This window comes from Bipolaris sorokiniana (assembly GCF_000338995.1).
Source record: "Bipolaris sorokiniana ND90Pr unplaced genomic scaffold COCSAscaffold_23, whole genome shotgun sequence".
Lineage (NCBI taxonomy): Eukaryota > Fungi > Ascomycota > Dothideomycetes > Pleosporales > Pleosporaceae > Bipolaris > Bipolaris sorokiniana.
This window is the reverse complement of record NW_006911917.1, coordinates 32,810-45,367: the sequence shown is the minus strand read 5'-3', so window position 1 is coordinate 45,367 and position 12,558 is coordinate 32,810. Positions and strand designations below refer to the sequence as shown.

At 57.3% G+C, this 12,558-nt stretch overlaps 4 protein-coding genes across 4 annotated transcripts in view; all 4 read left to right on the top strand.

The window, feature by feature from the left end:
* The window catches only part of COCSADRAFT_129982 (uncharacterized protein), a gene marked incomplete at its 3' end in the record, with an annotated part of 6,605 nt that extends 1,042 nt beyond the window's left edge, over nucleotides 1–5,563 (top strand). The window contains exon 2 of the mRNA XM_007707867.1: nucleotides 154–5,563. Within this exon, the coding sequence (XP_007706057.1) occupies nucleotides 154–5,562 (5,409 nt within the window). The remainder of the gene's footprint in view (nucleotides 1–153) is intronic.
* Nucleotides 5,564–5,751: 188 nt separating this feature from the next.
* COCSADRAFT_74597 (uncharacterized protein) lies at nucleotides 5,752–7,020 on the top strand (the record flags this gene model as incomplete). The annotated part of the gene is made up of 1 exon (XM_007707866.1): nucleotides 5,752–7,020. A coding segment is annotated over one exon (1,269 nt), but the record flags the coding sequence as incomplete, so codon positions are not given.
* A 37-nt stretch (nucleotides 7,021–7,057) lies between these two features.
* COCSADRAFT_129976 (uncharacterized protein) lies at nucleotides 7,058–7,716 on the top strand (the record flags this gene model as incomplete). The annotated part of the gene is made up of 1 exon (XM_007707865.1): nucleotides 7,058–7,716. A coding segment is annotated over exon 1 (570 nt), but the record flags the coding sequence as incomplete, so codon positions are not given.
* An 89-nt stretch (nucleotides 7,717–7,805) lies between these two features.
* On the top strand, nucleotides 7,806–12,556 carry COCSADRAFT_351207 (uncharacterized protein; the record flags this gene model as incomplete). The annotated part of the gene is made up of 3 exons (XM_007707864.1): nucleotides 7,806–7,859; nucleotides 7,897–11,364; nucleotides 11,420–12,556. Coding segments are annotated over 3 exons (4,659 nt in total), but the record flags the coding sequence as incomplete, so codon positions are not given.
* Nucleotides 12,557–12,558: the final 2 nt, after the last annotated feature.

Below are 12,558 nucleotides of genomic sequence, written 5' to 3'. Positions count from 1 at the left end.
GCTAGTTATGTCCAAGTGATAGATGCATACGGACCTACAGAATGCTGCATCTGCTGTACAGTATACACAGATGCTCAGTCATTCAAGTCAGGAACAATCGGAAAGCCAGTTAGTTCGGTATGCTGGGTGGTAGACCCTGACGACTACAATCAGCTTGTCCCGCTAGGCTTAGTTGGAGAGCTGCTAGTAGAGGGCCCGATCCTTGCGCGCGGCTATCTTAACGACGCTGAGAAGACGCAGTCAGCTTTTATCAATGATCCTGCCTGGCTGCTTGCAGGCGGCGGAGGCTACCATGGGCGATGCGGTAGGCTGTATAAGACGGGCGACCTTGTCCGCTACGACCGTGACGGCAATCTTGTCTACGTGGGCCGCAAAGACAACCAAGTCAAGGTGCGCGGGCAGCGGGTGGAGTTAGGCGAGGTGGAGCACCACGTGCGAGAGTGCATGCCCGAGGCTGAGCAGATAGCTGTCGAAGTGATCTTGCTAGGGGAAGACAAGAATAACGCAATGCTTGCAGTCTTCTTGCAATTGGACAACGACTTTGGCAATACTCCTCCAACACCTCCAACAGATGAGAAGACTAAAGTTAGCTCACTGGCGCGAGTGATCTTCCCAGTCGATACAGACAACAAGCTGGCCGAGCGGCTTCCAGGCTACATGGTGCCAGCTGTGTACTTTGCCGTTGCAAAGCTGCCCATGACAGTGTCTGGCAAGACGGACAGGAAGCGGCTGCGCGAGATCGGCGCCTCGTTCTCCGCCCAGCAGCTGGTCGAGCTGCGCACGCTGAGCCAGGCCGTGAAGCGAGCGCCAACTACAGAAGCAGAGCAAACGATGCAGCAGCTGTGGGCGGGGGTGCTGAACATCGAGGCAGACAGCATCGGGCTGGACGACAGCTTCTTCCGCCTGGGCGGCGACTCGATCGCGGCGATGAAGCTGGTGGGCGCGGCGCGCAGGCACGGCGTGCAGCTGTCCGTTGCAGACCTCTTCCGCCATCCCCGTCTGGACCAATGTACTTCTGTGGCCATCTCACCAACTCACGATTCACCCATCGCCATCCCTCGCGTTGATCACGAGGGACCTGTCGAGCAATCGTTTGCGCAGGGGCGACTGTGGTTCCTAGAACAACTGTACCCTGGCCTGACCTGGTACCTCATGCCCTTCGCAGTACGCATCAAAGGCCCACTCCAGCTTGCAGCTCTCAAGTCTGCGCTTCTTGCAGTCGAGTACCGTCACGAGACGCTTCGCACTACCTTTGCTACTGTAGAAGGAAAGAGTGTGCAGGATGTGAAGCCTTTCAGATCAAGAGCGGTGAATGTCATCGACGTTGTCCAAGGCAGCAAGCAGGGAATCGCGAACACTGTACAGCAAGACCAGACAGCTCCCTTTGACCTGGCTACGGAGCCTGGATGGAGAGTGTCCATCTACAGGGTCGACCAACACGACCACGTGCTGTCTATTGTCATGCACCACATCATCTCCGACGGCTGGTCTGTTGACGTGCTTACGCGTGAGCTGAGTGCATGCTACTCTGCCGCAATCCGCGGCCAGGACCCGCTGTCGCAGGTGCAGCCTCTGCCAATACAGTATCGCGACTTCTCTGTATGGCAAAGACAGCAAGCCCAGGTCGATGAGCACGACAGACAGCTCAAGTACTGGATTGCGCAGCTGCAAACAAGCAGGCCGGCCGAACTGCTCTGTGACAAGCCGCGACCTGCTGCCTTGTCTGGCCATGCTGATATGCGGACATTGGACGTGGATGACTCGTTGTTCGCCAGGCTGCAAGAGTTCTGCAAAGCACGCGGGGTGACGCTGTTTGTGGTCCTGCTCGCTGCCTTCCGGGCTACGCACTTCCGTCTCACTGGGCAGGAAGATGCAACCATCGGGACAGCGAACGCCAATCGAGATCGATCAGAGCTGAGAGATATGATCGGCTTCTTTGTTAACATGCAATGCCTGCGGATCACGGTTGGAGATGAGACATTCGAAGAGTTGGTCCAGCAGGTGCAAGGGGTAGCAGTGGCATCGCTGGCCAACCAGGACGTCCCCTTCGAGAAAATTGTGTCGAAGCTCAAGAAAGACAGGGATCTGTCTCGTCACCCGCTGGTGCAGCTCATCTTTGCTGTGCACTCGCAGCAAGACCTGGGCAAGCTAATGCTGGAGGGTGTGGAAACTGAAAATATGGGCGACACAGCGACGTCGAGATTCGACCTGGAATTCCACTTCTTCCAACATTTGAATGGGCTACGAGGCGAAGTCATATTTTCAACCGACCTGTATGCTTCAGAGACGATCGAGAACATGCTGTCACTTTTCCGACACATCCTTGACGCCTGTCTCAAGGAGCCAAAGGTGGTAGTCGCGTCCATGGCGTTGCTAACAGAAGCCGACTACGCTCGGCTCGACGGAATGGGGCTTGTTCAGGTTGAACAGACCGCATATCCACGTGACTCGAACATCGTTGACCTCTTTCGCCAGCAAGTCTCTGCTCATCCGTCCCGGATCGCCGTCAAAGATGGGTCGGCAGAGATGAGCTACGCTCAGCTAGACCTAGCGTCTGACGTTCTGGCCGGGTGGTTAACCAAACTGTCGTTTGCTCCCGAGACGCTCGTTGGTGTGTTTGCGGCCCGAAGCTGCCAGACGATCGTTGCGTTTCTGGGCATTCTCAAGGCCAACCTGGCGTACCTACCGTTCGATGTGAAAATACCAGCGGGGCGGATGGAAGCCGTCTTGTCCTCTCTTCCGAGTGGTCAGAGAGTAATACTCGTTGGAGCTGACGTCCAGCCCCCTGACATCAAACTGAACACCGTCGAATTTGTCCGCATTGAAGAGGCATTAGAGCAGGCGAGTGAGGTATCTGCTCCTCAAGAACCTGCAGCGGCTGCTGCTGGGCCTTTAGCGACGAGTCTCGCGTATGTCATGTTCACGTCCGGGTCGACGGGTCAGCCGAAGGGAGTCATGGTAGAGCACCGCGGCATCGTGCGCTTGATTCGAGACAACAACCTTGTGCAGCACCTGCCAGTCCTGCCGGAGACGCGAGTCATGGCGCATGTAACCACTCTCGCTTTTGACGTCTCCACATGGGAGATATACGCCTGTCTGCTAAACGGCGGGACGCTGGTTTGCGTCGACGCCATGGCCGTCCTCGATCCAGTGGCTGTGTCTCGAATCTTTCATCGAACGAACATCAACATGGCTGTACTTACGCCAGCGCTTTTCCGACAGTATGCGCAAGAGGCGCCTGCAGTGCTGACGAATCTTGAGATGCTTTGCTTGGGAGGAGAAGCACTGCACCCGCGCGATGCTTCTGAGGCGCTGCAGCTCCTTCCGGGTAAGGCAGTCAACTGCTATGGTCCTACTGAGAACACTGGTATCAGCGCAATCTTTGTCCTCACTGAGGAAGAGCACTGCGTTAACGGTGTCCCCATTGGCCGCGCACTCAGCAACTCCGGCGCCCACGTCATGGACTCGAATCTTCGACTTGTTCCTCTCGGCGTGATTGGAGAGCTCGTGGTCACAGGCGACGGTCTGGCGCGGGGTTACACTGATCCCGAGAGGAATATCGATCGCTTCGTATCGGTCACAATTGCTGGTCAGACAGTCAAGGCCTACCGGACAGGCGACTACGCCCGTCATCGGCTTACGGATGGCCAGCTGGAGTACTTTGGCCGGATGGATGGACAGGTCAAGATCCGGGGGCAGCGCATCGAGCTGGGCGAGATCGAGCACGTCCTCCGCAGCCACAAGCGCGTCAGCGACGCAGTGGCTGTGCTACAACAAAACGACAGCGATGGGGTCCGGCTCGCTGGCTTCGTCATAGTCGACGAAGGCGCTGCAATGGTCGATGAGCAGGTTGATGACGGAGATAGTAATGGAGGCGATGAGGACGAATCGCAGCATGTGGGAACTTGGGAACAGCAATTCGACAATGACATCTACTCACCTATCAACAACATCCAGTCCGAACGTATCGGGCGAGACTTCACCGGGTGGACGTCCATGTACGACGGCAGCGAGATAGACGAGATGGAGATGAACGAGTGGCTAGACGACACGATATACACGATGCTCAACGGCAGCAAGCCCGGCAGCGTGCTCGAGATCGGATCGGGGACCGGCATGGTTCTATTCAACTTGGGCGACGGCCTGCAAAGTTACGTCGGACTCGACCCGTCGAGAAGGGCAATCGAGTTTGTCGCGAAGATAGCAAAGTCCATCCCGGCGTTAGCGGGCAAAGTCCGCTTGCACAAGGCCACAGCGATGGACGTTGGTCGGTTGAAGCCGTCAGTCACAGCAAATCTTGCCAGTCTGAACTCGGTCGCTCAGTACTTCCCTAGCCAAGAGTACCTGTTCAAGGTCGTCCAAGAGCTACTCCAGGTCACGGGCATTCAGACCATCTTCTTTGGCGACGTTCGATCTTATGCGCTGCATCGAGAATTTTTGGCAGCTCGAGCGCTGCGCATGGCTGGCGACAAGGCGACCATGGCAGACATTCGACGCATAATGGCCGATATGGAGCGAGTGGAAGCGGAGTTGCTCGTCGACCCAGCATTCTTCACTGCCTTACCAGGCCGCCTCCCGGAGCTCGTGGAGCATGTCGAGATACTGCCGAAGCGGATGAAGGCGACGAACGAGCTGAGCTGCTATCGCTATGCTGCGGTTGTTCACGTTAGGTCTCGATCTGGGCCAAAGCGGGAGATTCAAATCGTGAAAGAAGACGAATGGATCGATTTCTCAGAGCGCAAGCTAGGCCGCCAGTCTCTTCAACAACAGCTAAGAAGTCTCTCTGGCTTGTCTACAGCAGCTATAAGCAACATTCCTTACAGCAAGACCATTGTCAATCGGTGCCTTGTCGAGGCGCTTGACGATATGGGCGCAGACACGCGCGATGCCCCAGGCTGGCTATCATCAGTCTATCAGCAAGCGCAGCACAAGCCATCCCTGTCCGCCACTGATCTGGTCGAGCTGGCACAGGAATCGGGCTGCCGTGTCGAGATCAGTTGGAGCAGGCAGTACTCACAACGTGGTGGTCTCGACGCCATCTTTCATCGGTCTCCGCTGAGGAATGGTGAGAACAGGAGATTGTTCCGCTTCCCTACCGAGCACACAGATCGGCCGCTGCACACTCTCAGCAGCAGACCGTTGCGGCAGCGGATGCTGAAGAAGACCCAACAGCAGCTGATGGCGATGCTACAAGCCCAGCTGCCGGCATACATGGTTCCTCAGGCGATCACGGTGCTGGACACTATGCCAGTAACACAGAATGGTAAGGTGGACCGCAAGGCTCTGGAGCAGCGGGTACAAACAGAGCGCAGCAGCAAAGCGCCAGTGCAGCAGTCTCTTTCGGACGGGGAGCTGCGGATGCAGAAGCTGTGGGCGGGGGTGCTGGGCGTCGCGGCAGACAGCATCGGGCTGGACGACAGCTTCTTCCGTCTGGGCGGCGACTCGATCGCGGCGATGAAGCTGGTGGGCGAAGCTCGTAAGGTAGGACTGCAGCTGTCCGTTGCAGACCTCTTCCGCTGCCCCAAACTCGCGGCACTGGCCTGCTTGGACGTCAACAACCGTGACATGGTAGTGGAAGAGCAGATCGCCGCCTTCTCTCTGCTGGGCGCGGACGCGGACGCCGTGCGTATCCGTGAGGAAGTCGCAGCCAGCTGCGGCATGGACGCGAACCTTGTAGAGGACGCCTACCCGTGCTCGCCGATGCAAGAGGGGCTGATGTCGCTGACAGCAAAGCGAGCAGGTGACTACATCATGCAGAGCGTGCTGGAGCTGCGAGCGGACGTGGATGAGCACGCTTTCCGGGCTGCGTGGGAGCAAGTTGTCCACTCTACAGCAGTCTTACGTACGCGGATCGTGCAACACGGCGAGCTTGGCTTGCTGCAGGCCGTGATGGTAGAAGACATTCAGTGGACAGAGACCGAAGGACTCGAAACGTATCTGGAGAAGGACAAGTCAGCTTCGATGGGCGTAGGCGATCTGCTGGCTCGCTATGCTATAGTCAAGGAAAAGCGGAGAGGACATGAGGGAGGAGCAGCAGCAGCAGCAGGGAAGCGATGGTTCGTGTGGACGGTCCACCACGCGCTGTACGACGGCTGGTCGCTGCCGCGCATCATGGACGCGGTGGAGAAGGCGTACGACGGGGCTGATATGCAAAAGCAGCCTGGCTTCCGTACCTTCATCAAGCACCTCAGCCGCCAGGACCCCGACGAGGCGGCCGCGTACTGGCAGAACGCTTTAGCGGATTGCGAGGCGACGCCGTTCCCTGCGCTGCCGACGACGGTGCAGCAGCCGGCTGCCGATGCGACAGTGCACTACCAGTGTCCTCCGTTGCCCAAGACGGCGTCCGACACGACGACGTCGACGCTTGTGCGGGCTGCATGGGCGATCCTCGCCAGCCGGTACACCAGCTTGGACGACGTAGTGTTTGGTGCGGTGGTGACGGGACGCAACGCGGCTGTGGCGGGCATCGAGGCGATGCTTGGGCCCACCATTGCAACTGTGCCGGTGCGGGTGCGCATAGAGAGAGATCAGACCGTCATGGCTTTTCTGGAAAGCGTGCAGCGGCAGGCGACAGAGATGATACCGCACGAGCAGACAGGCCTGCAGCGGATCGCCAGGATGGGGGCGGATGCTCGGCACGCCTGCGGCTTCCAGACGTTACTGGTAGTGCAGCCAGCCGAGGATGGCCTTGCGGGCGACAGCGTGCTGGGAGCGTGGCGCGGCAATTCGGAGCTGCAGGGCTTCACGACGTATGCGCTAATGGTCCAGTGCACGGTGGCTGCTGAAGAGGTGCGCATCACGGCCAGCTTCGACGAGCGCGTCATCGAGCGCTGGCTAGTCGGGAAGATGTTGGGCCAGCTTAACTTCGTCATACAACAACTGGCTGCAGCACAGCATGAGATAACAATGGTTAGCAGCATCGACACGCTCACGTCCGAGGACAAGCAGCAGCTGTGGGCGTGGAACGGCGAGGTGCCGGCGGCGGCCGAGCGGTGCATCCACGACCTAGTCGCCGAGCAAGCGACGGCACGGCCCGATGCGCCCGCCATCTGTGCGTGGGACGGCGAGCTGACGTACAGCGAGCTAGACGCACTATCAACCAAGCTGGCGGGTCACCTTGTCCAGATCGGCGTCAAGCCCGAAGACATGGTGCCACTGTGCTTCGAGAAGTCGATGTGGACAGTGGTGGCCATGCTGGCCGTGCTCAAGGCCGGCGGCGCCTTCGTACCGCTGGATCCCGACCATCCAGCCAGCCGACACGAAGACATCTTCAAGCAGATAGGAGCTAAAGTGGTGCTTACATCGGCACAGTTTGGGATGCTCTGGGCCAGCTCAGAGTGCGCTGTAGTCACAGTCAGCGAAGAATCCACGAAGCAGTTGCCGGCGCTAGTCAATAATAGTAGACTCCCAGCTAAACCAACGAATGCCGCCTATGTAATCTTTACTTCGGGGAGTACCGGTACACCCAAGGGCGTCGTACTGGAACATCGGGCGGTTGCGACGAGCTGCTTGGGCCATGGACGAGCATTCGGAATCACAGACTTCTCGCGTGTCCTGCAGTTCGCGTCATACACTTTTGACGCTTGCATTACTGAGATTTTTACTACGCTTGTGCACGGTGGCTGCACCTGTGTGCCATCCGACAGCGATCGATGCAGCGATCTAGCTAAGGCGATTAGCGTCATGGACGTCAATTGGGCACTTCTAACTCCTTCCGTAGCACGAACATTTGACTCTGATCTCCTTCCGTCTCTTAGGATACTAGTTCTAGGAGGAGAGCAAGTCAGCTCTGCAGACTGGGACAGATGGCCCAGCACTGTTCAGACAATCAACGCATATGGGCCCACAGAGTGCTCAGTGTGCTGCAATACATACACCGGCAAACAAAGCTTTAAGTCTGGTACTATTGGAACGTCGGTCGCCTCGGTGAGCTGGGTGGTCGACCCCGAGAACCACCATAGGCTCGCACCGCTTGGGTCGGTCGGCGAGCTGCTAGTGGAAGGGCCGATCCTGGCGCGCGGCTATCTCAACGACGCCCACAAGACGGCGGCGTCGTTCATCGACGACCCCGCCTGGCTGCTGGAAGGGTGTGGCAGCCACGCCGGGCGACGGGGGAGACTGTACAAGACAGGCGACCTGGTTCGGTACAACGCCGACGGTAACCTGGTCTGCCTGGGCCGCAAGGATAGCCAGGTCAAGGTGCGCGGGCAGCGGGTGGAGCTGGGCGAGGTGGCGCACCACGTGCGAGAGTGCATGCCGGCAGCGGAGCGAGTGGCAGTCGAGGTGGTCCTGCCGACAGGAGAAGGGGCTAGCGCAATGTTAGCGACTTTCTTGCAGCTGGACAGTGAAGAGAGCGAAGCAGTGCAGACGGACGAGGCGGCCAATGCTGGCTCGATAGCGCGAGTGATCTTTCCAGCCAGCGTAGACGCGAAGCTGGCGGAGCAGCTACCCAGCTATATGGTACCACAAGTGTATTTTGCGGTCGTCGAGCTGCCGACGACGACGTCTGGCAAGACGGACCGGCGGCGGCTGCGCGAAATCGGCGCATCGTTCTCGGCGCAGCAGCTGGCAGAGCTGCGGACGGCGAGCGAGGGCGGAGGCGCCAAGCAGGCGCCGTCGACGGAGGCGGAGCGGACGATGCAGCAATTGTGGGCGCGGGTGCTGAACATCAAGCCCAGCAGAATTGGCCTCGACGACAGCTTCTTCCGCCTAGGTGGCGACTCAATCACAGCCATGCAGCTGTCTGTAAGCGCTCGTCGGCTTCACATCCGCCTCTCTACACGCGACGTCTTTCTGAAGAAGACTATCCGGCAACTTGCCCGCAATGTCGATGCGGAAGAGCCTCTCGCTTTGCTGACAGCCACCAGAGACGCTACTGACATACTGTTCAACCTCTCGCCAATCCAGGAGCTATATCTCTCACTCGAAAGCACTGGCAAAGCCTGCTTCGACCAGTACTTCTTCTTACGCCTCAGCGACCCGACACAGAAAGAGCTGCTGCACTCGGCTTTCTGCACCCTTGTCGACCGGCACTCTATGTTGAGAGCTCGGTTTTGCAGACCGAACGGCGGCGCGTGGCAACAGTACATCTCAGACTGTGTCGATGCGTCTTTTGCTGTGCAGTACGTCCAGTCCAGTGACCCTGAGGTGATCACACAGGCAATCGCCGACTGTCGCAACTCTTTGGACATCGAGAATGGGCCTGTCGTGGCAGCCGTGCTGTGCGACGAGGGCGGCCAGCAGTCTCTGTTCACTGTGGCTCACCACCTGGTGATTGACCTGGTCTCATGGCGCGTGCTTCTGGAAGAGCTGGAGGAGTTGTTGTTGAATCGAGTGCTTCCTCCAGTATCCTCACTTAGTTTCCCAACCTGGGTCATGGCCCAAACCGAGTACATCACGAAGCATGTGGTCCCTGATAGCGCATCACACGCTGAGGAACACAAGAATCAGCTGTCCTACTGGGACGCACATTCCGATACTGTCATGTATGGCAACACGGTCACTGAGCAGTTTACACTGGACAGCTGGACGACCTCTGCTCTCCTTGGAAGCTGCAACGAGGCGTACGAAACACGTCCTTTTGAGCTCATGATAGCCGCTCTGATCTACTCTTTCACTCTTGCCTTTCCTGATCGAAGTTCGCCCACAATCTTCACCGAGACCCACGGGCGCGAAGTGTGGGATGACAGCATCGACCTGATGCGAACTGTAGGATGGTTTACGAGCATGTATCCTGTGAAGGCTTCGTGCAGTCGGGAAGACAGCCTGCTCCGTACCATCTGCCAAACCAAAGACTGCGCTCGCGCGTTCAAGCACAATGGCTGGTTGTACTTTGCATCTCAGTTTGCAGATCAGCGCTGTGCTGACGCTTTCAAGTCCATATTCCCTGTGGAGGTGACATTCAACTACTCAGGCGTCTACCAGCAGCTCGAACGCAAGGAGTCCCTCTTAAAGCAAGGCGTTGTCCCTGGAGCATGCGACCCCACGTCTATGGCAGCAACACCGCGGCTCTCTTTGTTTGAGGTCTCCTGCCACATCGAGAACGGTTGCGCGCACGTCGCTGTTGTGAGCGACAGTACTGTAAGATACCAGGATCGCATTGGAGACTGGGTCCGGCAATACAAGACCACCTTGTTAAGTATGCCGTCCCTCCTCCAGGGCCGCGGTCATGAATGGACGCTGAGCGACCTTCCACTCGCCTTCACGTCGTACCAAGACCTTGACCACTTCTGCAACCATACGCTGCGTGGGCTGCACATCCGACCAGAAGACGTCGAAGATGTCTATCCTTGCTCTCCAATGCAGCAAGGCATACTCATCAGTCAGAGCAAAGACGCAAACGCCTATCGCACCTGCTTGGTGTTTGAAGCTGTATCTTTGCAAGACACAGATGTTGACTGCTCTCGATTACAGCAGGCTTGGAGGGCTGTAGTCAAGCGACACTCGCTGTTACGGACGCTTCTGGTGGACAACGTTCCCGGGAGCTCAGGAACCACCAACGTTGTGCTGAAGAACCCAGAGCCGGCCATCTCGTTTTACCGCGCGGCAGGAAGTAAGGCGACGATTGAGTTCTTCCGTGCGCGCCGCATTCCTGGCCCTCAGCAGGCAAGCGAGCTGCAGCACCATCTCTCCATCTGCCAGCTCGAGAACGGTCGGGTGTACCTCTGTCTTGACATCAACCATGCTATCTTTGACGGTCATGCGAAGGGAGTGCTTTTACGCGATTTGCAGTCAGCCTACAGTGCCGATCTTGACCCGCACGGCGCCTCGTTCCGAGATGTTGTGTCGTATCTAGTGCAGCAGCCGCAGGAGAGCGCATTCCAGTACTGGGTCGGGTACTTACGTGGCATCGAGCCGTGCTACTTCCCCTCAATGGCAGACGGGGAGGGCGGAACCTACAGAGACGGACTGGTGCAGGTACAAGGGCTCGATATGAACGACATCCACGCTTTCTGCCAACAGTGGGAGCTCACAACCGCTACCATCATACAGACTGCATGGGCCTTGGTACTTTCTGCTTACACAGGATCTAAAGCTCCGTGCTTTGGCACTCTCTCCTCAGGACGCGATCTGCCGATCGAGAAAGTCCAAGAGATCGTCTGTCCAATGATCAACATGCTCGTCTGTCGGCTAGCGATCAGCGAAGAGCAGACTGTGCTAAGTGCACTAAGGTCTGTACAGGAAGACTACTCGAACAGCCTTCCATACCAAACGTTCCCCCTCGCAAATGTGCATAGCGCTCTGCAGCTGGGGACCTCCCCCCTGTTCAACACTGCCTTGTCTCTCCAACGGGCTGATGTTGTGCAGGAAGATGGAGCAGACAGCATCATCTTCCGTGAACAAGAGGGCCTGGACCCAACAGAGGTAAGTTGTAGAGCACTGTGGCTTCTGTATGTCTCAACTAAGACTTTTTTTCTAGTACGATATCGTTGTCGGCGCTGCCTATGATAGTATGTCGTTGGCTGTCGGGATGCAATTTCGGACTAGCTGTATGAGCCAAGGGCAAGCAACGCGTGTAGCTGGGGCCTTTGGGAAAGCAATCAAAGAGTTAATCACTAGACCAGATTCACGCATATCCGACTTGACATTGTTGGCGGATCAAGATGTTAGCCAACTCTGGACGTGGAACTGCGAGGTGCCGGCGGCAGTCGAGCGCTGTGTCCACGACCTGTTCGCCGAACAAGCAGCAGCTCAGCCTAATGCGCCCGCCATCTGTGCTTGGGACGGCGAGCTGACACACAGCCAGCTCGACGTACTATCAACCAACCTAGCAAGTCACCTTGTCCAGATCGGCGTCAAGCCCGAAGACATGGTGCCACTGTGCTTCGAGAAGTCGATGTGGACAGTGGTGGCCATGCTGGCCGTGCTCAAGGCCGGCGGCGCCTTCGTACCACTGGATCCCGCCCATCCACGCAGCCGGCATGACGAGATTCTCAAGCAGACTAAGGCCAGCGTACTGCTCACGTCGGCCCATCACGAAGCACTTTGGCAGCACTTAGAACTTGCTGTGGTCACCGTAAGCGCAGCGTCTATCACTCTCTTGAGCGACGAACCTAGCATCGGCTCTACAGCAATGATTACTCCAAGCAATGCGGCCTACGTGATATTCACGTCTGGAAGTACTGGAATGCCTAAAGGCGTTGTTATAGAACACCAAGCACTCTCGACTTGCTGCCGTGAGAGAAAGAGATTCGGGCTTACACAGCACACACGAGCTCTCCAGTTCGCTTCCTACACGTTTGATGCTTGTATTGCTGAGATTATGACGACACTACTGTCTAGTGGCTGTGTTTGCGTGCCTTCTGAGGCCGATAGACACGGTAGTCTGTCCCAGGTTATACGTGCTATGAATGTTAACTGGGCAGTGCTTACACCGTCTGTCGCAAGGCTCCTAGAACCAACCGAGGTACCTTCTCTAAACGTTGTAATACTAGCTGGCGAACATGTTACTTTGGCAGATTGGCAGAGATGGGCTAGTTATGTCCAAGTGATAGATGCATACGGACCTACAGAATGCTGCATCTGCTGTACAGTATACACAGATGCTCAGTCATTCAA